This window comes from Haliotis asinina, chromosome 8 (assembly GCF_037392515.1).
Source record: "Haliotis asinina isolate JCU_RB_2024 chromosome 8, JCU_Hal_asi_v2, whole genome shotgun sequence".
Taxonomy (NCBI): Eukaryota; Metazoa; Mollusca; class Gastropoda; order Lepetellida; family Haliotidae; genus Haliotis; species Haliotis asinina.
Window position 1 is genome coordinate 26,854,156 of NC_090287.1, and position 26,519 is coordinate 26,880,674.

The 26,519-nt window shown below is 39.5% G+C and overlaps 2 protein-coding genes across 2 annotated transcripts in view; one reads left to right on the top strand and one right to left on the bottom strand.

Moving 5' to 3' along the window:
- On the bottom strand, positions 1-26,230 carry LOC137293589 (uncharacterized). The gene is made up of 14 exons (XM_067824226.1): positions 26,103-26,230; positions 25,264-25,395; positions 16,947-17,236; positions 16,358-16,474; positions 13,674-13,760; positions 13,446-13,523; positions 12,749-12,991; positions 11,842-12,006; positions 4,558-4,877; positions 4,194-4,351; positions 3,617-3,810; positions 3,063-3,144; positions 2,580-2,689; positions 1-1,787 (listed from the first exon to the last, which is right to left on the bottom strand). Exons 2-14 carry the CDS (start codon positions 25,373-25,375, stop codon positions 1,764-1,766), a joined length of 1,980 nt encoding a protein of 659 aa, XP_067680327.1. The 5' UTR covers positions 25,376-25,395; positions 26,103-26,230; the 3' UTR covers positions 1-1,763.
- The window catches only part of LOC137293590 (uncharacterized), a 4,696-nt gene continuing 3,223 nt past the window's right edge, over positions 25,047-26,519 (top strand). The window contains exon 1 of the mRNA XM_067824227.1: positions 25,047-25,220. The gene's annotated coding sequence lies outside the window, so the exon portion shown is untranslated. The remainder of the gene's footprint in view (positions 25,221-26,519) is intronic.

Here is a 26,519-nt window from a genome sequence, read left to right on the forward strand (position 1 = left end):
GGCTTCTTTTCAACTTTATGTGGTGACATAGCATTTTTGATGATTTGTTTCAGTAAATACATACCGTAAGGTATCAGAATCTGCAAAGTTTTTTTGGAAAGCACTAGGATTTTAATTTGAATGTTCCAGATACATGTATTTTAATGCTGCGTTTTGCCGACGATGTGATATTAGTATCGGACACAGTGGTAGGTTTACAGAACCAATTAGACATTTTGGAGAACTACTCGAAAGTATGGAAATTAGATGTCAATCTAGACAAGTCAAATATTGTTGTATTTAGAAGGGGAGGGCATATGCTTGTGGCGAAAAATGGTACTATAACAACATTTCACTGCAAATAGTTCCTGAATACAAATATCTTGGAATACTTTTTAATTATACATTGAATATGGGTAAAACTGCCATTGCCTTATCGGCAAAAGCAAAAAAGGCTCTGGTATATTTACTTTCATCACTCTATCCATTAGCGCCAAAAACGCCAGAGATGTGTTTTTAAACTTTTCAATGCACAGATTCAAACAATGCTTTTGTATAGGGCAGAAATATGGGGGTTTTCCAGACTTTCGAACCGATTGAACAAATACATCTGTTAGCAAGTAAGAAGTTCCTTAATGTCAATATTACAACACCAAACTATATGGTATATGGGGAATGTGGAAGATAATCACTATACATAAACTCTCATCTTCAACATTGGTTCAAAATACTGAAAATGCATGTACAGCATCTACCCAGAAAGTCTTATAACATGCTGCTGTACCGAGGTAATATTGGTTAAGTAACATGGGCATCAAGTGTAAGATATGTTACTTTCGTATGGATTTGGGTATGTGTGGGTTTTCCAAGTGGTTGGAAACAAGCGGCTGTTAATGAACGAATTCTGTCAAAGAGCCTTGGATAAGTTTCGAAAGAATTGGATGAATACCATTAATTTAAGTTCTAGATTTGATGTATATAGATCCTTTAAAACGTAGATAGAACCTGAGACATATTTGACAAACATTACAAGCAAGAAACTTAGAAATACAATTATTAAGACTTAGACTTGGCTCAACAGATACAATGATCAATACTGGCCGTAACAAGTCACTGGCTAAACATCTAAGATTTTGTCTGGTCTGTATGGCAGATATTGAGGATGAATGTCATCTGTTGTTTATATGTGACGCTTATACAGAATTAAGAAAGGAGTACATTCCACAGAAATACCTGCGTCACACTACAAGGGAATCACTTATAAGAATTCTATCATCACAAGATGAATCTGTCCATGTTAAATTAGCTCTGTTTCTAATACATTCATTGTTGTTAAGGAAGAGTCTCATTTCAACTGCTAACAAATTTCACAATGCTATGATGCTTTTCACGCTTTGCAATCTTAATATGCTGTCTGTCATTATAACACTATGTATACAGGCCAGAGGTCTTATGTACAATAAACCATCTTGATCTTGTTGATTATTTAAATAAACAACATAATTAACAATGGAAAGTCAACTGCGGGACACTGGTACACCGTGATATACAAAATTAGCTTGCCTGACAGAAAAAAACACTAGACTGGGAAGTCGGGCAATGGGTTATTTCCACCCCTGTGTTAAGTATTTCCTTGAGTAATATGATAAGATCCTGACTATCTGTCATAACCAAGATTCTCTGCACATTCTTGGAGATGATCCCAAAATGTAAGACACTGCATGGTCAGAGAGATGAGAAGGTAGATAGCACTTCATCTACCATCTTGTCTGCAGGTACAAGCTCTAACTCAAATTGTCAATCTCCAACTGCAAGAAAAGACAATGTGCATGTCAAGATTATTTTTTCTTGTTTCACAGGCATTTAGTGATTAATGAATCTCACAAGTTTCACAAATTTGGAATACCATTTGGCCAAATTAATACTTCAACAAGTCAAGACAGGAAACAAGGTAAAGTTGAGAATCTATTTTCATCTGAAAAGAACCTTTTAAAACATTTAGTAGGTTACAAGACAAAGAAATACTGTAAATTAGTCTGTGGGTGACAAAAAATGCCAGTTTATGCTTTGAGTCTGACAGAATTATGATAAACACCCCCCCCCCCCCCCCCCCGAGTTATCTCCTTTCCATATATTTGCATTCGCAAATCATCTGTTATTTCTGTGCATCATGCGTGATTCAATGTTATTCAAGATTAAGAAGTACGACTACAAAGCATTGAATGAGTTGCCATTTTGTCCATTTAGCTATTCCATGTTTATTCCAGTTCTATATAAACCTGAGACAACCTGTCATCCTGATATTAATAAATTATTATATTATATAAATTATTATCCCAGCCTATGGGATTTTTTTACCACAACACTTTGAAGACTCCTCTTCAAGCTTACCAGCAGTGATAACAGTCTTAAATACACTGTTCAAAGCAGCATTATGGCTGTATAGTATGGAGTGGCCCATTCAAAATTCAGGAAATGGCCCATTGTCAAAGTTCTCTTTTCCAATCCCTGAGTATGGAGTCTGGACCAGACAGTTCAGTGATTAATGCAGTGAGCATTACTGAGCAACAATCCAAACATTACATGGAAAATGTAATTACCTTACAGTGATCATCAGCAGGCTCAAAGCCAAACACCTTTCCAAAGAAGTAGAACTCCCCATCCAAGGCTTTCTGGATGTTCTCAGACTTCCTGAAGCCATGTTGTTCACCTGTAGAGAAGAATTGCAGCTGTAGAGCTTCATTTTAAGAGACTGACTTCATAGTGTAGTGGAATAGTTCAAAAGCATCATATCAGCACAGGGCTGATGTGCAAGTCTCTCATGGAAATAGTGATCAGTTTGTGAGTCATGCTCCAGTAATGAATTGCACTGAAAGGATTAGGGATCACAGATCAATGAAGTCCATCTCAAAACAAAAAAGAAGCTAAAGAAAAACAAATGGCTGATACACAATTAGGAAATCAGTTGGAAAATGTATTATGTTTTCAGACCTGTCACCTGAAAGATAAATAGGAACCCCGTATGATACATTTAATAAACTCACATTAACATAGATTTCTACGTAACATTTTCATGAAGTTACCTTCAAACATTACAAGAACTGTTGGTAGCGTCTTCTTCTTCACTGCTTCATACATCATGACAGCCTGATTGGGAAGCACAATCTGGGGACACGACATAATCAGTATTAAGAGCTCAACCACTGCCGAATGCTTTAAAATGAAGCAATAAAATGTGCAGACCCCTCTTTCTCATAAAACATACATCCATAACAATCTGGGTTAGAATTGGTGTTCGGCAATGCATACTCGTCATTAGAGGCACTTAATGTAATTGTGTGGTCAGGCTTGCTGACCTGGTTTACAAGTGTGTATAATGCTCATGACGTTGATCACACACGCTGCCAAATAGCTGGAATATTGCTAAGTGCAGCATTAAACAACAAATAAACATAAAACATACATCATGATAAAAATAGGTATTAGATATCATTCCATTACAATTTTCTTTCAAAATACATTACAACAGAACACCTATCTCCAATGTCTTTCTAAATGAATTCATGTTTGCCAACTTGTTCTTGACAAAATGTTCATGAGAGAGGTGAGCTACAGAGACTAGCAGATCCTAGCTTACCTTGTCCTCGTCTCCCTGGAAGAAGGCACATGGACAGCTAAGATTCTCCACGTAGTTTATTGGGGACCGTTCCTTCAGGAGTTTGATGCCAGACTCGGTCAACGGAGCCAATAATGTATCAGTGTAGCGACTCTCAAACTTATGTGTCTCTTGTGCCAGTGCCAAGCAATCTGCCACACCATAGTGACTTGCACCTGATTCAATAATATCAGCTATACTTGCATATATACTCATAAAAACAAAAACTGTAATATTTCTTTATAATGCTAACAGTTGTTCACACAAAATACCAGCGAATAGGTATGATTATTAATCTTTACTTATGTACATTTCACTAATCAATTGCTATAGTTTTGTCACTCTTCTATCAACAGTTCCATGCTGCCAGCATGGTACAGTGAATTTAATATATTATATTATATATATTTCTTAACACTAGTATTTTTTTACAAGTGTACACATCTAATTAACTTTCCTTGATAAAACTGGCTACTTTTACTTCCTAAAACGTTTTTCTTCAGAATAAAATTAATCATAAATTGTGCTCTGGAGACGGGCATTGAACATGTATCCCTACCTGCATGGAAAACTTCTTTCCTGAAAGTGAGACAAGCGAGCGTTGTGTAGCCCCCAGCTGACCCTCCATCTATACACAGACGGTTTCCGTCCACACGCTTCTGTTCAGCCAAGTAGAGGGCGCCACTGCAGCAGTCCTCCACATCACAGATTCCCCAACTGCAGAATGCATAACTCGCTCATTATAAGTTCAGAAAATGCTGGATATTCATGGTATTGTGAGTCAGCAAACCAGTTTTAGTCTCAGACACTAATTACTTATGTCAAGAAGTCTACAGTTAATCCTAGCTTTAGTAATTACTTTCAACAATATTTGTAATGAATTGGGATTACTTAGTCATTAGCAAGAGGTCAGCAAAACTCACTTTCCACGGAGTCTGTGCCTGTACTTCTTGCCAAAGCCTGTACTTCCCCGATAATCGACTGTCAGCACTGCAAACCCCCTGCTTGTGAAGTACTGTATTTGAATATTGAGGGTGCTGGAGTATTTAGCTGTGGGTCCACCATGTGCCCTTACCAGTAATGGAGGCAAGGTTCCTTCTGGGGCAACAAAGTCTTTGGATTTGGGGGGATAGAAGTAACCATGGGAGACTTCACCATTAGCAGTCGGCCAAGTGAGTGTCTCGGGAATGCTGAAATACTCTTTGTCAATGGATATTTTGCGGGATTCATGGAGAACATCCACCTTTGAAAAGAAACAAAAAAGATTGTATTAATCCAGATATCCATATGCTTCATTACCTTCCATTACAGCATATTTGGGAAAGTTATCACAATATTTCAAAATATTTACAATGTTTTATGCCCTTACAACCGAGTACTGTTAGACACATATTAGATGATCCTGCGCACTAAACGCATTTGTGACAAGAGAGGCGGTACAACGAATTGGGCGAGTACACTTGGCTGCTACAGGTAGCTTGACGATTATGCACGTGCAATACATGCTAACCGTGACATGAAATCAAAACCGCTACTGATTAAAACCTGTCTCGCTACTGTGTAACACCCGTCTCGCTACTGTTTTACACCTGTCTCAATACTGTTAAACAGATTGCAGGTGTAGTAAAAAATGGGCAAATAGTTCATTTGCTTCGTGAAATGGATCAGTGGTCCTAAACACATTTGCTCAGTATATTGTGTTTATTCAATTTGTTGGGATTGTACCTGTTCCCAAATCGAGTGTGCTAAAACAATTCATGCACGAAACACACGGGGAAAATGAACTTCTCGATATTTATCAGACAACCTGTCTCCCTCTTGTTTCAAGTGGATCATTCTGTGGGGCGTTCCCAAGTATGAAAATTGGGGTCATTTGTCAGGTCATGGATCACCTTATGTGTGTTTACCAGCAGAAGCTAACAAGAGGTACCATTTTTTATTGTCAATGATAGGTCTGTCATCAAACATATTTTCATAATCTTAAGAACTGAATACATCCAAACTTACAAAAGGCCCAATTACAGGATACCATTACACCATCGTCAAATACATCAACTCACTGATGATATTTCACTTCACTTCACTTCAGTGTATAAATGTTACTATCTTGAGACACTTGAAGCCATTGTTGATTCCTTGAAGAGGACATAAAAGTACACTCACCCATGAGTTGCCTCCCTTGAATACTTTTCTGCCAATGCAGTAACATGACTACCGATGCTTGGATTTACTGGGAAACATGAAGTGCCTCCTGGGGAGGTTGGGAGGACTTGACACCACAAGACAGGACACAATATCAATTTTATCTAAAAAAAATTATATAATTTTCCTTATCCTGACTCAAGATTATTATGCTTCCAGAATCTGACGGAATTGGTGGTGGGCCAGGCAACTTCGTGAATTCATCATCTGTCCTCAGATACGTCCTATTCCCCCCACCATGGGAACTGTGTAATGGCACTTAATGGATTCTCTTGTTTCAACCTATGCTGTTAATTCGGGGGACCAGATGTTGTAATACTTCTCTAAGACAAGTGAATCTCTCAGATTCATGTGGATTTTAGATATACTAGTATCTCCCTGTTACTAGTAATCGTATAACAACCCATAGATTATGATAAAGTTTAAAGTATGGGTAAGAACTTTAGCAACACAGAGTCGTAATCATTCATCTGGATCTAGATGGTGTGCATGGACTCTCAATCAAAACTCTCCAGTGTCAATGTGATAAAGGGTGAGATTTCTACTAAGCGCCTTTGTGGAACAATTAGTTGTGCTACAACTTGCCCAAACTGGTGAAGGATGGAGACGTCTTTAGTGGCAATGTCTCTTAGGTAGTGGTTGTCAAACACTGTACAAAAGCAGCCCACCATTATAGATGATATCAAGTACTTTCCATGAAGGGTGTGGACACTAGTGCTGTGCTCTGACTTTGTGTGTGTTGGAGGCTTTAACAGCTCTCATCCAAAACGATATTGTCATTCTTTAGACTTCCATGGATGCCTCTGTAGACTGGGGGATGAACAGTCACTTGAATTTCCTTCTCCTTGTTTTAAACTTTTGAAGATATATCTTGAGAGGTGTGAATGGACACAAGGATAAGTCTTGAGTGTCCTCTAGTCTGAGGATCATAGATCATGCTGGCACGTGCACCTGTCCGGTTGCCTAGGTAACTGATTCTTCTCACTAAAGTCCCATCTAAGTCCTAGATGAACTGCCACATAGTCTCCCTTGTTGAATGTAGTTCGTCCAAAGTCGTGAGATGTTGTACAACATAGGCGCTTGACTCTGATATATATTTGGAAGTATGACCTAAATATATAAGATGTAGAAAGGTGTGACTCTAACAATGGCGGCTCGCCTCAGCTGGTTTTTGGTCTGACAAACGCTTCTGTAGCTTTGATCATTGAAAAAACTGCACAATTTATACTCCGTTGACCTCTGTAAACTACCTTGCGTATCACCTACCTGCTGATTTTATTATCATTTAAAGCTTTTAATAGTTTTACCGTCCATTCTCGGACAAAGTCAGGACATATGCCCGGAAGCAAACAAATCTCAGGTTACAAACCAGCACCGAGTAGCAGAGCAAGTCTCTGATTGGATTGCATTTTTTATTATTCCCACCTCTTTTAACGTGCATCTATAATATCCAATCAGTGACTCGCTCCACAATTTGGTGGATCCCTGCTTGTCATCCATACTGATATAGTGTTGCGGTATACTTCTGAAGGGGTCTCAGTGGACAGTGGGATGAACAGGTGCTTGAACTTTTGTCTCCTTGACTTAGTTCACCGAAGATGTATTTTCAATGCTCTGACTGGGCAAAATGATGAATCCTGTGTATCATGTAGCTCAGTGACTGCTAATAATACTGGGCCCCGTTTCACAAAACTCTCGTAAGCCTAAGGTCTCGTAACTTTTCCCGTAGCCTTTGCACCTCCTATGTTACAGTATGCCAGGTACAAATGCTACGAGAAAAGTTACGAGACCTTAGGCTTACGAGAGTTTTGTGAAACGGGACCCTGGGATGTAGAATTGTACCGGTTGTCCAGGCAGTTGATTTTTTGCAATAAAATCCCATTGCAGTCCTTCGCAATCTCACGATGAATGGTGTCAAATCATGTATGATTAAAGTCCAGAGTATATATTTCTGACATCCGCGTTGCCATAGCTATGGTCAGTAGAAACAGTGTTGTCTGTGTCAACAGTTCGAAGGATGTCTTATCTAGAGGCTCATAAGTGTCACTGGTGAGATGTTGAAGTACAACATTCAAGTCCCTAGATGGTGGCTTAAATCTGCCTCTTCCAGCTTGAATAAGCATAGTAGGACGAGTAAAACATACACTTTCCTCAGCTTGACCTCAGATCTCCTGGTGATGACAGAGCTGAGTGCCGCTAAGTAGGCCAATAGTGTAAAACCTTTAAGTCCTTTAATATGCTGTAGGTGACATAAGTAGTCTGGTACTTGAGGATGAGTGGCTTTCGTTGCGGTGAAGCTTTGTATGTCTCAAATCACATCCATTTATCTCTGTGGAAGGAGCAAGTACATCTACAGAGAGCTAAGGTAACTGCCTTCATCGCTCTAGCGGAATATCCTTGATGTTTCAAACAGGCTTTGATACAATCCACACATGTTGTTTGAACGCTGTCCGAGCGCTTGTTTGGTGTGGGATGGACGAGTATGTTCTTTCATTATGGGAGTCTCAGCAATGGTTGTCCTAGTTCCTCAATGAGTACTGGAAACAATTCTCTCCTTGGCCAGTAGGCGTGATGAAAGTCAGTTGCAGCATTGTTGTCTATTTTAACTTACTCATGACCTTCGGTAGTACAACTGGAGGTGGGAATGTGCAAGCGTTCATTCCTTCCCACAAGATGTTGAGAGTGTCTGTTGTCCATGCAAATGGATCCAGTACTGGAGATACAAACATTGGTATCTGTTGAAACTGGTGGCAAATATGTCTTTTTGCGGAAACCTTTGATGAAACGCCTCCTGATGTATCCACTCATGAGAGATGGTTGTAAAGGATGTGATATAACATCTGCCATGATGTTGCACAAACCTGGGATATGGCAAGCCAAGATTCAAGTCCTTGACAATGTCGAAGAGTTTAAAGCTTAGCTGTACCAGCCTGTGAGATCATGTTTAACCTTGCTCCTTTATGCAGAATGCTACTGTGGAGTTGTCGGTGTGAACCATCAGTAGGCTGTTCCTCAATGCAGTTGTCGTACTGCGCCGAAAACTACCTTCATCTCAAGGTAGTTGACATGCAGAGTGCGTTTGTTGCTCTCCCAAATTCCTGCTGCTACCTCATTGTCAAGGTGAGCAGTCCAACCTTGTAACGACACATCTATGTACAGATGACTGTTGCAGTTCAGCTGTCAAATAAGTCTATGCAACGTTCTAATGGGCACATTTGTAGTATTTTCCTTCAGCCCAAATGCTGCGCTGAAGTGATTAGATTGAGGATACACTGCCGCTGTTGTAGTGGTAATGGAGAGAGTAGAACTTGAGGTTTCATGGCTTACATCTTGTCAACACTTTCATGTTGTAAAGATTTTCCTTCCCAGAATGAAGAACTTGCATCAGATTTAACTCTGACTTCATCAAATCTTCCGGTATTGCGATTCTATTGTGTGTACGCCATGCTTGTTGTTTAGCTGAATATTCATGAAGACAGGTGATGAGGTAATACGAACGGGTACATGTTTTATCTGTAATGAAGATGTTGGTACCAGAATCACTTTGTCTTTAGATCATTAACACTGTTTAGTTTAACCATGTGAAGTTTATTTATAGCTTACCTGGTGTCGCGGCAGAACTGTCATATGTTGCTGCAGGCCTCCAAAGTTGAATCTGCTGTTAGAAGACATCTTTGCCTCAGGAAGATAATCAAATGCCACCCTAGACCGCTATCTTGGTTGTATATGAAGCCTTTCCAATGTGGAATGGGCTGTTTACATCTGTAGGCGGCTTCCTGACGCGTGACAAATGTAGCTGCATTCTGCATTGGACACTGTCTTTTGAAGACCAATCAGACTGCAGATGTGACATCACCAGTGTTGCAGCCAAATGATCATCTTGAAATCTTGTGCAGTCGGTGATTCCCTCACTAGCATTCGGCTTGTCTTGGAGATACACAAGTGAGCATGTGTACAGATGACTGAGTAGAGGTGTGCGAAACCTTCTGCCGCTTAATACTGACATAGGTAGACAGCCCTCCCAGTTGTTGTGTTAGTGCTCTTCAACTGAATATTATACCGCCATTCCCAAGCTTCCCCATGTTGGTACAGGTTGACTGTATTAACCAGGTTCCATGATGCATTGACATGAATTCCTCGCTGTTGGAGGAATTGTGCCAGATGTTTGTGTCAGATGCTTGGACATGATTTGTTGATCCTTCCTCGAAGCAAGAGTAGATAAATCATCTTGTCTTCAGAGTTGGAAACTTCTGATGTTAAATGGTGAATGTAGGTATGCTGTATCCACATGCATTGGTCTAGCATAATAGTTTGCATTCCTTGAATATATTTGCTCCTCATGCTCCTGTGAAGGATGAAGATCAGTGTTTAACGGTGAAGACCACCCGTATCTCAAGTCGTAGTGTCATGACAAAGCATGCGTGGAACCCTTCCTGCTGAAATGCTGAAGGTGCTTGAGTGTAGTTGCTGAGTTGGTAGTAGAGTAAACCTCCAAGCACTGAAAGACGAGATGTGTTGATGCAGATACTTCGTTGCAGTGTGGGAAATCGTAGACAAGTTGTCTGGTACCACAAATATCAGCGTAATCGGAGGGAAGGTCGAGATGTCAAGTCATTTTAGATCATCTTATAGGTGAGTTCGTCACTGGATGGTGAAGTGAGGTCTAGCCCAATCATAATCCGAGATGTAATCTCAGAGTCCTGTGTTCGTGTTAATGAAAACAAAATAATACGGCTGATGGTGAAGATCTTCATGAAAGGGAGTGTTCAGACTGTGCATCCTCAAACTGCATTGAGATGATACAGCTGATGGCAGTGTGTATCTTCTTCATCTGATGGACCTGTTGCAGCTGTTGAATCGTCATGCTACGGTGGCTGTAATTGTTGTTTGACAATGTCCAAATGCTACGGTGGCTGTAGATTCGCGGAAGCATTTGACGTGTTGAGTTTAGGTGTTGTTGATGTTAGTGTTGAAAGCAGACTCTCAATGTAGCAGTATCCCTTTCGATGCAGTAGATGAAGGTTTAGTAGATGCTGTATGATGTGCTGATTCTCTGAAGCTCTGTATCCCAGGTAGTAGAGCTGAGATTCATCGTAGATATCATCGCTGAGGGACTATGTAGAAGAGCTGGTCTGTTGTTTCAGCAATGATCTAGCAGTATCTGGTAGTTGAAGAATAGTCTTGGAGGACGTAGACGACTACTCTTTGGTCGATTCTGACGACCTCTTCTGGGACTGGGACCTCGTCTTCATATTTCATATTATCCCAATGGCACCTCCGTGTATGTCTGACAATTCACTATAAACGTGATTATCAGCAGTAGTTGGCACATGGCTACCCGACGAAATAAGAATCAAATTGCCAGACATGATTTGAGAGAGCCTACGTAAAACATTCTCATCACATATTTGCAGGGGTTCAAAAACTTTTTTAAAGAACGAATAAACTCAATTTTTTTTTACGTTTTAAACCATTACATGTGAAAGACTTGTGGTTAGTCTTAAGCAGAACACCAAACTTATTCTTCAAAAACTTGTGGTTAATTCATACCGAGTGATTAAAAGTTGCCAAAAAGCTGTCTGTTTCACCCCTATTTGAATAGTAAAGAAATACAAACAAAATTCTGACCAAGTTCACAGTGAACACAGGAAGAACAAATAACCATGCAAGAAGGACATAATAATAGGAAACAACCATAACCTACACCAAATACTGCTAAATTTTGTGTAAAGGACCAAAATATAAAATAATATTCAACCCTGTCTAGGGACTCAAGTTGACTCCAACCATCTCGTTGAGCGATGGAAGAGAGAGTGACAAACTGGGCTAGTCATGTGACCGATGTGGCGGGAAATGGAGAGGCTTTCAGTGGGTGAGTGTATTGTACATCTGCTTCAATTAGAACTTCAATGGATTTCAAGTGTTCCACAATCTTAACACACAGAGGAGATAAGCAAATATGCATGAGTAAGGATAAAGAAAAATAATAAAACTGTTTCCCTTACCTGTTTCGTGGCAACGTTCACCCGAATAACGCAAGGGAAGCGTGTGGGACTGGAGGCGATGCAGTAGAGGTCACCGCTGGTGGTCAGACCCACGTACTTGTGGGTCTCAAACTCTGTAGTTATCTTCTCATAGGCCTTGGTCTTCAGATCCAGGATGCCCAGCTCCTACCAACATACAACTCTACATACACAACAGCTCAAGGCTCTCATCTGTAGGAGTCCATTTGTCATGTATAATTTTATACCAACAATGTCTTGGTGCCAGTGCAGCATGAATTGCATGTAGCTTCAGATTTACATACTGAAAGTGAAAAGTGCTGTTTGTGAGCTCTGTTCACTGTATACTATGTATGCCAATGCTTAGCATTTAAGGATGATGACAGTATGCTTTATCCCACCAATTACTTTCACAATCCCAGTAAAGCAATCAAGTAAGCAAGGCTTTACTCTGCTTTCAGCCATATTTTAGACACCAGAAATGGGATTCGTATCTTTTTCTCTGGCATGAAAGCCATAACCACCCTGCTACCCCTAAGTTATGTCATGTCCTCTGTTACCACTGGGACCACCAGTTATATAACATGTCTTCATCAGTCACTGATTATTAATTTCCTAAAACACTACTAAGATTTCAGGCAGACACTGAAGTATACAAGCATTCAACAAAATACAGTACACTTCAGTCTTTGTGTATACAGTTTGGCCAACGGCTTATGTTGCCAAATGTGCATAGTGGGGGAGGTTTATGCTGCTTTTAACAAAATTCCAGCTATATCAGTGCAGGGAACACCAGAAATGTCCTTCACATATGTTTAGTCTGTTTATAGTATGTTTAATAAGAAAAATAGAAATACACACGACAAGTCAGTCCATATACATCGTGAAGTGGTAGGCAATGGTAACTCACCCCTCCGTATGTTGTCACAACTTTGCCACTTCCTGTCAAGTCACAACAGTATGTTCTGGCTCGTGTACAGAACATCCAGTGAGGCTCGCCCAACTCCACATCCCGAGGTAGAACATTCACCTGGTCACCTGATGCAGTCACATGGTACAGGTTCCACCAATCAGTCTGGTCTCCAATGTACAACAACTCATTGTCAGGGGTCCAGCCTGGGGTGATTGCACTGAGGTCAGTCTCACCAGCAATCTGTGGACAAGTAATGGTGAAACCTGCCATTGCTGGATTAACAAAGGTGAAACATGCAAACCCCTAGATCAGCATTGGTGAAATCTGCCACCCCAGGATCAGCAATGGAGAAACCTGCAATCCCTGGATCAACAATAATGAAACTAGCCACTCTTAGATCAACTGTCACGAAACCTACCATCCCTTGATAAACAGTGGTGAAACCCATGGATCAGCTATGGTGAACTTAATGAAAACATGGAAATACTCCATGAAACAATGGTATCAGTTAACCATGCTCCATGAAAAGATTCTTAGAAATGATTTCCTTGTTGAAAAAGGTCTTTCAGGTCAGGCAGTTTTCATCTGGTATCATAACCATTTCATGCAAAAATCATAAAACGTTAAGATCTTTTTTCACTTTGAATGAAACATTGCATATATCTGTTTTAACTGTATTTTCAGGAACACAGACCTTTTTCTTGGACCCCTCCACAATGGAGTCTCCATCATCAGACAGGTCAGCTATCCACACTTCAGTACTGTCCCAGGGCTGGTACAAAACATACAGTATAGTTATACAACACGACCATGTAGTAACTGAATATGTTGACATACAGACAATTGTGGGGTGTATTAAATGTGTATGAAGCAATGCAGACCATGTTTTCGATGTTTCAAAAGTGTTTCATGCTATACAGACCATGTTAGGATGACACCACTCCATCCAGCAGAGTTTCTTCCCATCTGGTGACGCCTGAGGACAGCTGTAGAAGTCGTTTCCGCTCACCTACGTAACAGTCACAAAAAACACTGTGTTCGTACATGGTCCAAACAAGGAATTTCCCCTTGTCCAACATCTGAAATCTAGCACTCTAAAATACTTTGGACAGTAGACAAATGACCAAAAGACAATGTTGCCACCTACCAGCATACAGTGGTATCACCTACAGAATACAATATTATCATAGGCCTTCAGCAACCCATGCCTGCCATAAAAGGCGACTATGCTTGTCGTAAGAGGTGACTAAAGGGATCAGGTGGTCAGGTTCGCTGACTTGGTTGACACGTCATCGGTTCCCAGTTGCGCAGACCGATGTTCATGCTGTTGATCACTGGATTGTCTGGTCCAGACTTGATTATTTACAGACCACCGCCATATAGCTGGAATATTGATGAGTGCGGCATAAAACTAAACTCACTCACTCTCTACCAGTTTACAGTCTTATCACCTGCCAGTATACAGTGTTGTCAAGTAACAATTGACAATGTTGCCACCACCAGTATTCAGTGTTGTCAAGTAACAATTGGCAATGTTGCCACCTAAAATATACAATGTTCTCACCTACAAAATACAGTGTTATCACCTAACAATAGACAATGTTGTCACCTACCAGTACACAGTGTTGTCACCTATCAGTACACAGTGTTGTCACCTACCACTATAGAGTGTTGTACCCTACGAGTATACAATGTTGTCACCAACCAGTATATAGTGTTGCCACCTTCAGTATCCAGTGTTGTCACCGAACAGTAGACAATGTTGTCACCTACCAGTACACAGTGTTGTTACCTACCAGTATACAGTGTTGTACCCTACGAGTATACAGTGTTGTCAACTAACAATAGACAATGTTGCCACCTACAGTATACAGTGTTGTCACCTAACAGTATACGGGGTTGCCACCTACCAGCATACATTGTTGCCACCTACCAGCATTCATTGTTGCCACCTACCAGCATACAGTGTTGTCACCTACCAGTATACAAAGTGGTAAACGAACAATAGACAATGTTGCCACCTACAGTATACGGTGTTGCCACCTACCAGTACAGTGTTGTCCCCCACTAGTATACAATGTTCTCACCTACAGTACATAATTATATCACCTAACAATTGACAATGCTGTCACCTACCAGTCTACAATTTTGTCACCTACAGTGTATAATGTTGCCACCTAAAATATACAATGTTCTCACCTACAAAATACACTATTATCACCTAACAATAGACAATGTTGTCACCTACCAGTATACGGTGTTGTCAGTTACCAGTATACAGTGTTGTCAGCTACCAGTATACAGTGTTGTCACCTACCAGTAGACAATGTTTCCACCTACCAGCATGCAATCATGTCCCCTAGCAGTATAAAATGTTATCACCTACAAGTAGACAATGTTTTGTCACCTACCAGTAAACAATGTTGTCACCAACAGTATACAATGTTATCACCTACCTGTAGACAACTTTGCTACCAAACAGCATACAATCATGTTCCCTAGCAGTATATAATGTTATCACCTACCTGTAGACAACTTTGCTACCAAACAGCATACAATCATGTTCTCCAACAGTATATAATGTTATCACCTACCTGTAGACAACTTTGCTACCAAACAGCATACAATCATGTTTCTTAGCAGTATATAATGTTATCACCTACCTGTAGACAACTTTGCTACCAAACAGCATACAATCATGTTCCCTAGCAGTATATAATGTTATCACCTACCTGTAGACAACTTTGCTACCAAACAGCATACAATCATGTTCCCTAGCAGTATATAATGTTATCACCTACCTGTAGACAACTTTGCTACCAAACAGCATACAATCATGTTCCCTAGCAGTATATAATGTTATCACCTACCTGTAGACAACTTTGCTACCAAACAGCATACAATCATGTTCCCTAGCAGTATATAATGTTATCACCTACCTGTAGACAACTTAGCTACCAAACAGCATACAATCATGTTCCCTAGCAGTATATAATGTTATCACCTACCTGTAGACAACTTTGCTACCAAACAGCATACAATCATGTTCCCTAGCAGTATATAATGTTATCACCTACCTGTAGACAACTTTGCTACCAAACAGCATACAATCATGTTCCCTAGCAGTATATAATGTTATCACCTACCTGTAGACAACTTTGCTACCAAACAGCATACAATCATGTTCCCTAGCAGTATATAATGTTATCACCTACCTGTAGACAACTTTGCTACCAAACAGCATACAATCATGTTCCCTAGCAGTATATAATGTTATCACCTACCTGTAGACAACTTTGCTACCAAACAGCATACAATCATGTTCCCTAGCAGTATATAATGTTATCACCTACCTGTAGACAACTTTGCTACCAAACAGCATACAATCATGTTCTCCAGCAGTATATAATGTTATCACCTACCTGTAGACAACTTTGCTACCAAACAGCATACAATCATGTTCCCTAGCAGTATATAATGTTATCACCTACCTGTAGACAACTTTGCTACCAAACAGCATACAATCATGTTCTCTAGCAGTATATAATGTTATCACATACAAGTAGACGATGTTGACACCTACCAGCATAAAATATTTCCACCTACCAGAACACTTTGGGTCTTGGTGGCAGGGTTGATGGACACAATGGTGTTGGTGGGCTCCTTTGCCTTCTTCGCCTCCACTAACTCATGATCTTCTCGAATGCTGTAGATCCGAGATTTCTACCAACAGTCAGAAAATGCAAAGTATTTCTCATTTGTCCCAACAATAATCCAAGTATGGTTATGTCAAAACTGAAATTAATCCCTAGTTACAAACGTATCAACTGGAGTTTCATCACACCTTGAACTGTTGAACTGAACATGAAGAGATTAGCACTCACACAAAAGTTCATTGTGCCACACTGTCTAATAACATTTGCTAAACTACCTGAACTCTTGGTTTTTGCTTCTACTGCAGAAACAAATGCAAATCTATCTGATTATGTTTTAACATTTAATGACCATGATGATGAAATGGTCACACAAAATACTGTCCGAATTGTGTTAAAATCTAAATATTTTAGATATTTAAATACTTACCTTATCAGATCTACTAAGCGAAGCTTGAGGTAATATGTTATAGACCTATGGTAAGGTAAGTAAAAATGATTACTTCAATGAACAAGTTTTGAGACAAAGTACTTTTTCTTACCTGTTCAGAATATGTCCCATCTGCATACCGCCATTTCCGGGCTGTATCAACAATTGCCTCTGGTGCCTCACCAGGGCCCCTCTGAATGTACAGCTGCTGGTCAGCAAAGTTGGAGAAGTACACGGCTCCATCATAGACAAAGTAAGTGCCACCACCATACTCATGAACCGTGCTGCGAACATTAAAACCCTCTGGTGTCCATGACTGTACCTTCCCTGAGGACTTGTCAACAGAACAGATGACCGATCGCCCCTTTTCTTCTGGACGGGCCTCAGTCCAGTACACTACATCTGTCAAAGCATGAAGAAGGCAATGGTCAGTTGTCCTTACAGAGAAGGAAACAACACTTGCGCTGGACAGTCTCTGCTTTGGTAAAAGATCATTCTGGCTACAGAAATTACCTATTACTGAGTGCCTATGTTTCTGGCTTCTTTAAGTATGAAATTGAATCCTAGTGTCCCTTTTTTTTTGTTTAGACATTATTACACATTGTTGAATGGATTTTATCCAGAATATGCCCCCAGTTGCTACCCATGGATGACAGCTGAAATGGCAACTTAGTAAACCATCACCAGTCATGAATAGCACCTTATTTTTTTTAACTTTGACCGACAAAACATGTTATTAAACCAAGAGGTTCACATGTAAACACAAATTATTGGTTACCATACAAGACAATGAAGATGTAATTGTAAAATGTAGTTAAATTAACATAATAGAATTAAAAATATAAGGCAACAGTGAACAAATTACCAGCTAAAGTAATAGTCAATATTGTTGCAAAAAAAAGTGTAAATTGTAATTGTACTAGCTGATTTATAACATGCTAAAACTTAACTGTACTGTAACAGAGCAGAGCAGAGCAGAGCAGAGCAGAGCAGAGCAGAGCAGAGCAGAGCAGAGCAGAGCTGAAGTACTGCTGATGAGACCTGACAACTTAACTCACTCACACAGTTGACTGTTTTAACCCCCTGGATGCCACAGGGACACATATGTCCTTCCCATCCCTCACTTTGAAGTCCAATAAAATTCTAAATATACCACACATATATAAATACTTCACAGTTTTGAATTCTGCGGAAAATTCCGTTTCTTGATACCATTATCTCAGACCAAGCTAAAGTGCTTAAAATTGCCTTTCAAAATAGGTTTCATCGTAAATATCGTCATTTTTCAAACTGTACAAAATCAAGACTCACAGCGCTATTTGCAGTTTGTTTTGAAATTTGAAAATTGGATAATGACTGGGAGTAATGAATTTCAAAAACATCATATTAATTATCACTGATATCAAGTTTTCATGTAACCAGTAATAATAATTCTGAAACGTCGCCGATGAACCCAGAATCGGTTGGGATCTTTTCGAAAATACACTTACACGAACGCCGAAGTGCGCTTTCTGCCATATTGGTTAGTGTTTACAAAATCACGTTTCGAGAAGGCCGGTATTAAGACGCCTATAACATCACGTATATTTCATAGTCAGCTGCGACAAATGCATCATTGAATTCCCCAAGCATCTTAGAATCAAATTACAAATGGTCTTTGTCACCAATACTCGCTGTCTAGACAAAACGAAACAAAATATACTTGGTATGAAAACAAACGCTGTGCTCGAAAGACAGCGCTTGATTGAAATGTAAACAAAGAAAAATTCCAATTTTACACTGCGTAGCATCTTCGGAAATTTTCCAACATTCAGCCGTCTAATCACTGCTTACAATGGCTCAATACGCTTAGTATATTCAGGGGAAGAGTATCATAGCAAGAAATAGCAACTTGAAAATAGATACAATGAAATCATTTGGTAATTCATGAGAAACTGTCAAACTGTTAGTGTAGCGTGACGCCATGACTGACGCAAAATCATGCAGAACTACAATGGTACTTATCGGCATTTCTGGCTTCTTCCGTCATTTGCAATGTAAATGATAAAAACATATAACAATACACAGATAGCCAGAATAATTCTAATTACTTACATCTCACATTTATGTACAAAAGATCTCCGAATCAAGGAAAAAGTCCTCGCAAAATCCTGTGTACCCTTGTCAGCGAAGCCGCCAATTTGAAAGAAATCGGTCATCGGTAGTGATGTCACACATCAACATTGTTGCACACACTAGGCAATTTCTTTGAGGTGAAGGTTGGTTGAACAAGAGTGAACACAATGCCCATACCATTCCGACTGCACTTTTAGTATTGTGATGTATATTTTGCGTATCGTTCAGATATTTTTGCATGAAACTGATTTCAGTATCTACATATATCCATGTTCAACACCATATCATATGTGAATACAAGGTATGTGTTTTTATTCTTTGAAAACTTTTGATTGTTTGAATAATATTTGCATGGGAAATTGACTCAGGAAGTGTACTATACCACATTTTAAGCCTCTACACAAGTGTTGAAAGATCACACGTAGCCATTACTGCAACATGTGCTTTAGTTCCCGTGATGTACAATATTCAGTACGTTGGGACAAATATTGCAGTTTCACATGAACAGGTTAATAAACATCGATTTAATTCCAACTTATAAGTAAAACTGATAATATTAATGAAAATGATTTGTACATTTTATGAAATGTACAGGCACACATATTTAAAGGAATTGTCTTGTTCATTGTATTGGTTAGTGTCGTTTTTAGACAAACAATTATGAATATTGATTGACCAGTTGCGAGTTTGTCAAGAATGATTCATCATCATTTTTTTTTAAATAAATAAAGTCAATTCAAATTCGATTAAAATATATCTGATGGCAGAATATCTAACTCAAACAATGTTCCTACGAAAATTGTTAAAAATACATAAACCAGGTCGCCTTAATTTGGACAAGCGCTACGTCCATATTCTAATACTTCTGTACTGAAAATGCGATCTCTTTGTACCTTTCATTGCATACTTATGAAGTGAAATGATTTCACAATCACAAGAAAAAAGTCTGTTTCCTAAATGAATAATCAATGAATATTCAGGTGTTGTGAAATTTTGATTTACGATAAATTGATGCTAGACAAGTGCCCGTGTTGCTCACAATAAGATATGTAGTAAAACCGTGTAATTGTTGATATATTCAAGACACTATTTCAGAGATAAAACCATTCATTTTATATTTTGGCTAAAAAGTGTAGAATTCTGACACAGAAGCCGAGATCTTTTACACATTGGGTGGACATTAGGTTAGATATATACTAATCAGCAACCAGAGTTGTCTGGTTTCCTACATCACAAAATGCACAAAACGTGCTGTGACGTCATCTAAAATGTTGCATTATTTTCAGTTATTTCATTACATTTGAAAATGTGGCTGTTACTCCGTTAATAATGATGCAAAATTAATAAAACTACATCTACCCAAACAGGAGAATATAGGAATCTAAGAGTGAGTGTGAGTGAGTGAGTTTAGTTTTATGCCGCACTCAGCAATATTACAGCTATATGGCGGCGGTCTGTAAATAATCGAGTCTGGACCAGACAATCCAGTGATCAACAACATGAGCATCGATCTGCGCAATTGGGAACCGATGACACGCGTCAACCACGTCAGCGAGTCTGACCACCCGATCCCGTTAGTCGCCTCTTACGACAAGCTGAGTCGCCTTTTATGGCAAGCATGGGTTGCTGAAGGCCTATTCTACCCCGGGACCTTCACGGGTCTAGGAATCTAAGAACTAAAATCTGTATCAGATAGGGACATCCAAATCGCTAATACCTCCTTTTTGATATAGTACACTGGCATCTTTTCTTACAAATTGTGGAACTACCAATAGGTATCCTTTCACATGGGGGAACTTTGTATTGGAATAGTTTGGTTCACTGTGAACACAACATAACGAAAATATACTGTCAGTATCCACAGCAAATTCTCTCCATGTGATCTGAGTTACATTGACCTAATGTAAACCCAAACAGGAGAACGTGGGAATCTAAGAATTAAAATCTGTATCAGATAGGGACATCCAAATCGCTATTACCTGCTTTTTGATGTAGTACGCTGGCATCTTTTCTTACAAATTGTGAAACTACCAATAGGTATCCTCTTACATGGGAGAACTTTGTATTGGAACAGTTTGGTTCACTGTGAACAAAACATAACGAAAATATACTGTCGGTATCCACAGCAAATTCTCTCCATGTGATCTGAGTTACATTGACCTAATGTAAACCATAGCTGAGTTATGCCCCCTTATCTTTATACATGCATGACCTCTCTGTCGACGTTTGACATCATAGAAGAAAATCGATTTTTGACATTTATTGCAGGTCATTTTTTATTTTGAGAGTATGACGTTATGCATTAGCACATACATCCATTTCATATACACTTATGGCGTTCAGATATCAAGCTGTATTTTCTTCGCTCACACTTTCCATAAAGATGCCAAATTATAAAAATTGTAGCAGAGTGCTTTTATTGGTGCACAATAAAAAATGGAGACATTTACTGTTTTTCAACACACACAAAAGTTTTGGACAACTTTTAGCAGTGTCTATTTCTCAAACCCCTGAGGTAGCTGCAGTTATATTTATACCAACGCATAGGAAATTAAATATTCTACATTGCTGTGCAATTTTATAGCCGTACGCAGATCCAGGACCACGCGAGCGCAATTCTCGCACAACGTTCACTTTTCAAACCTTACGAAAATGTGCGCCTGAAAAAAAACTCGGCATCCAGGGGGTTAAGTTTCATGGAAAAAAACAGGCACTAGAGAACACAAGTACCATGCTAGCATTGTTGAAGATGCCCCTCTGACTGTTTCAAACGTGATTGAAATTAGAGATACATACATATGTTGCATGACAAACCAACTAAGAAATGCTGCATTGTGCTGTGATGATGACAGTGGTATTTGTGCTATGATGAAAAAGGTTGGACAAAAGAGGTGCCGCCAATGAATAAAGAATAAATACTACTATAACATAAATCTAAGACTATATAATTCATTTGTTTCCTTATTATAAATGTGAAGTATGTGAAGTGTCGTTATCTATGACATGGTGGGGTTTTAACACACCTCGCTACCCATCATATCATGGATATAATACTTTCTACCTTGCCCCAAAGAGGAACAGGATCACTGTGTGATATGGAGAAGATCCCACTCAGATCTGGGAAATATTCCAGGATGTTTTTCAAGACACCTGTTCACCAGATGAGCTTCAAAAATGTTTCTTGACAGATGTTTCTCACAACAGAACAGTGAATCTCTAAGACATTTTTCATATTCCGTTACTCAAGCAGACTGATTGGTATCATATCACAAGAATGGAAATATGAACAAAGTGGTGATGCAGTTAGCAATGGAGCATGGGGATTTGGTGCCATTGTAGAAGAATGGACTCCTCAACAGTTTGATACTGTGTGTGAGCAGGGCCTCTCACAAAATGGCCTATCAACTTTAACGAGACACAGCTGCTGGGCCTGTTACATGCGTCAACTGGCTCGTGGGAAATGCTGCTCCCTCAGCACACCCTTCCCCCAGAAGGCTGTTTTCCCCTGGACTGGATCCAGATTGAGAGGAAGTGTTATTGGATACACCAGTGCCATGACAACAGGGCTGACTTCCTGAAATATTATTGACACTAGCAGTGCCCAACAAGGACAATATGTATGCAGAAAGTGACTTCATAAAGAGTTTAAATCATAAAATGTCAACATTGTGTTAGTAGTGAGGCACATGGACGGTGAATATTGGCTGGAAATGGAGTCTCGTATATCGCAAGTATGGCTTCAATGAATTAGGTTGGGGCAAGTAACTTGTCTCAAAAATGAAATTATTTAGTCATTTAATTGTGTAAACTGAGCTGTTTTGAAAATACATGACAGCAGGGTCCTAAATGAATGAGTTGAGATAAGGTTGATTTGTCAATACAGTCTTGGTATCCCTTGTTTAGTCAGACTTCTTAAAAGTTTTCCTTCTTCAAAATGGCTGAAGTAAAGATGAAAGATGAACGAAAACAATTAAGAGAAGCACTAGAAGAAAAACAAGTTAGGTCACAGGGTTATAATGAAGATTTAAAGGCAGCCAGGAAAGGAACTGAGGGAAAGGAAAGTAAGGAAAGAAACAGGATAATCAACTTTGGTAAGGATATAAGCAGAAATCCACAGTGGTCCCAAAACGAGTTAGGATTTCTGCACATCAGGATAAAAAAGGCATTGAGTCTACATTTTCTTTTCCCAAGTTATTCCCAAAAAGAAATAGCGTTCACGCAAAGCAAGGATGTTGCCATCCAAAGAACACTACAGTATATTGGTATGGGAAGAAAACCAACAAGAGAGGAGAAAAACAAAGAACAGGAAAACATTAGACCCGCTCAAACAGTCGGAAGAGGTCAGCTGTTCATTATCAGCTCCCTTACACAGAAATTCAAGATCCTTGCATTGGCCTGATTAGACAACTTATACTTCCCACCATAATGAAAGAGAAGGTCTTGGACAGTACACATGACCAGGCAGGACATCAAGGCATGAACTCCTTAGAACTCTCCCAAAGGATAAAAAGAAGAAATGGCCAGATTATCTTCCAGAATTGTTGTATTAATACAATGTCACTCCACATTCACCCTCAGGTTTTTCCCCATTCTTTCTGATGTTTGGAAGGTATCCTAAGCTCCCAGTTGACTTGTTTGCCAGATAGGGCTGCATCAGAATCAGCTGATGAGGAAGTAGACATGCCAGAATGGGTAGATCAACTAAAGGAAAAACTGAACTATGCTTACGAAAAAGCAGGGGAGCATCTTCAAGCTGATGGCAAAGCAAGAAATATTTGTCATGACGAACAGGCCCACCAGTAAAACATAACCGTTGGTTCACTGGTGTACCTAAGGAACTGGCAGGTCCAGGTTAGAAATAAAATTCAAGATCACTGGAATAGTACCCTTTCTGAAGTGGTAAAAGAACTAGACTGTGAGGGGAGATCGTACATGGTGACACCTGTAGATATTGATGGACCAGACAAAATTGTTAACAGGACAGAAATGAAGTTAACAGTACAGAAATGTCCATCCAAGGGTATCACAAAAGTGTCCCAGGCAGTGGTCAGTAAATATTACGATGAGGAAGAACAGGATAAGAGTGAGTCAGCTTTTAGTACCTCAGAGTCCTCTGATGAAGAGATGTTTTCGGTAGAATACCCGGACAATGCAGACACTTGATCATGTATCTCACCACTGCCTCTGGTGAGGAAACCAACCTTCACAATCTGCCCAGTCTTTCAACACTAACAACCAGGAGGTAATTCCTACTGATCTTGTTTCTGGTAGCCCTTGTAGCACAGAGAGTACACTAGTCAACCTGAGTGCGAGACTCATGAAAGTTGCAATACAAGAGTAAGTAATGCACTTAAGCAGACAGGCAAGACCTAGTATTTGTGTATATGTACATATATAGTGGATAACTTGTGGTTACCTTTCCAGTCACTAATTTCAAAATACAATAATGTTTCAGTGTGCAATGTAGTTTCAGTTACCTCAGTTTGTAGGTAGTTCTAGGGGAAATACTTCCTTCTGTTCAAGGTGAGCAGAGTGAATGATCATTGTGTATTAAGATGAAAAGATGCATACTGCATAGTAGAAAGTAGATATTTGTATTGAAATAAAATTCCAGTATCATAAAAAAAGATGTTTTTAAAAGGTTAGAGGATGTAAACTTAGAGCAGGGTAGAATGTGACAGGGTGATCGTTCCCTAAATGCTTATGGTAATGGGGAGATTCCTTCAAGACACATGGCCTAGTTCTTTCGAGATAAAGCCATAAAGACTTGTTGGCTGGGGTTAGCTTAAGGCACTCAAGACAAGGTGGCCCCAGCATTGGTCCAGTTGAGAGTTTAGGACAAAGAGTGTGGGCCAGTGTGAGCACGGAGAGAGAGGGAAGCTGAACTGTGAGGCTGCTCCATGTGTTTCATTATACAGAATACAAATATGAACTGGATACTCTCTTGTGTGATATGTTATGTGTAAACAATAAACACAACAACAAAAAATAAATAAATAAATTATTAACATATCAACTGCCTGTATGGATCATAAAGATATGTCTTGACCTCACACGGTGACAGTTAAAATAAAACTAAGTAGATTTGTGTGATTTATGCGTGCAGGTCCTGAGGTAACGGGCGGGGGAGGTGGGCGGTGCCGTCCACAGAGGCTTGTAACGCTGAAAACATATATATATATAGAAGTAATACCCATTCTGGACCATATATACCTTGATGGCAGTTTTCAGCGTTACAAGCCCCTGTGCCGCGGTGGTGCCGTCGACCCTGGTGAGTCACATATCTATGGGGACAAACTAACAGCAGTTCTTACTTGAATTTTGCGCTTTGAAATCAATTCTCAGTTCCTGCAGATTGACACCACTAGCGGTGACCAGCTGGCTGCTTATTGGCGACTTCCAACTGCCATAAGGTGACACAGACATTCTGCAAAAGGTTTTATATCCTGAAACGAACAGAAACGCTACTTTGACCTGTCTCCGTTCCACCGCCCTCGTAAGGGTATTTTACTACAAATTGACAACTGGTGTTCAAAAGCGGAATGTGAACCATATGATGCCTTTTAGTCTGAACTGGCTAACCCCGACAGGTGCCACTGAATAGAAAATGAACACTAAACTAGTTTGGTATAAAAGGACAGCAGCTAGAACGTCAGTGTTTTTCGCTAGCCAGGACAGTATTTTTCTGCAACAATATTTCGTCCCATCCGTGCTCACCATTTCACTTTATTAGCAGACAGCAGGTGTCCGGTCGGTGACCACACGGGTTTTTCTGATGTGACGACTAGAGAGAGCTCACAAGGTCACGTTCTTAAAATTGATTCGTGAAAAATGGTCTTTCATTTCATAAAAAGATATTAGAAATCCAATTTGTCTGCACGTGTTATCATCCTTAAATCCTTGTGGATATATCTCTTTCAAAATAGGGTAGAATAGAACAAACAAATATTACCTCTAAAACTAAATACTAGGACTAGTATTTGTTTTCGAATCCAAGTATTCTTCTGAAGCGACTGATATTGAATACAGTAGTTCCTTACAGATTGGAATAAGACGTGCGTGTGACTTTCTTCCAGGACTGCCTTCAATGCACAGTTCATTTTTCACCAGTATTATTCTGAAAAGGAACCGAAAGATAATTGAGAAAACTTACCTTTATTATATTTTTGGACGAACTAGCAACAGCTAAGTGTGAATCCCACTACTGTTGTGGAGGAAGTGACAATTAAAGATGTAGCAATACAAACTGTTCCTTGCTGACTGATTACATCAGATTGTCATGTTGTATATCAAGGTCAAGGGCCTACTTTTAGCTATATTTATGACTTGCATTGTTATATTCTGTTAGCTTAACTGACTGGCAGAATAGTTTATTAGGCTATTCAAATGTAGTCTACTGCTATGGCATAGGCAGTGGGTCAGAAGGCTTGTGGCAGTCATAGTAAATTGCAGTGCCTACCTTTAGAATGTAGCACGACAAACACACATTATATTATTCTTTTACGTAACTGAATGTGGTATGGGTTAGGTTAGTTTAACTTAAAGCTAACGTTCTTACAAGAAGTTGTGG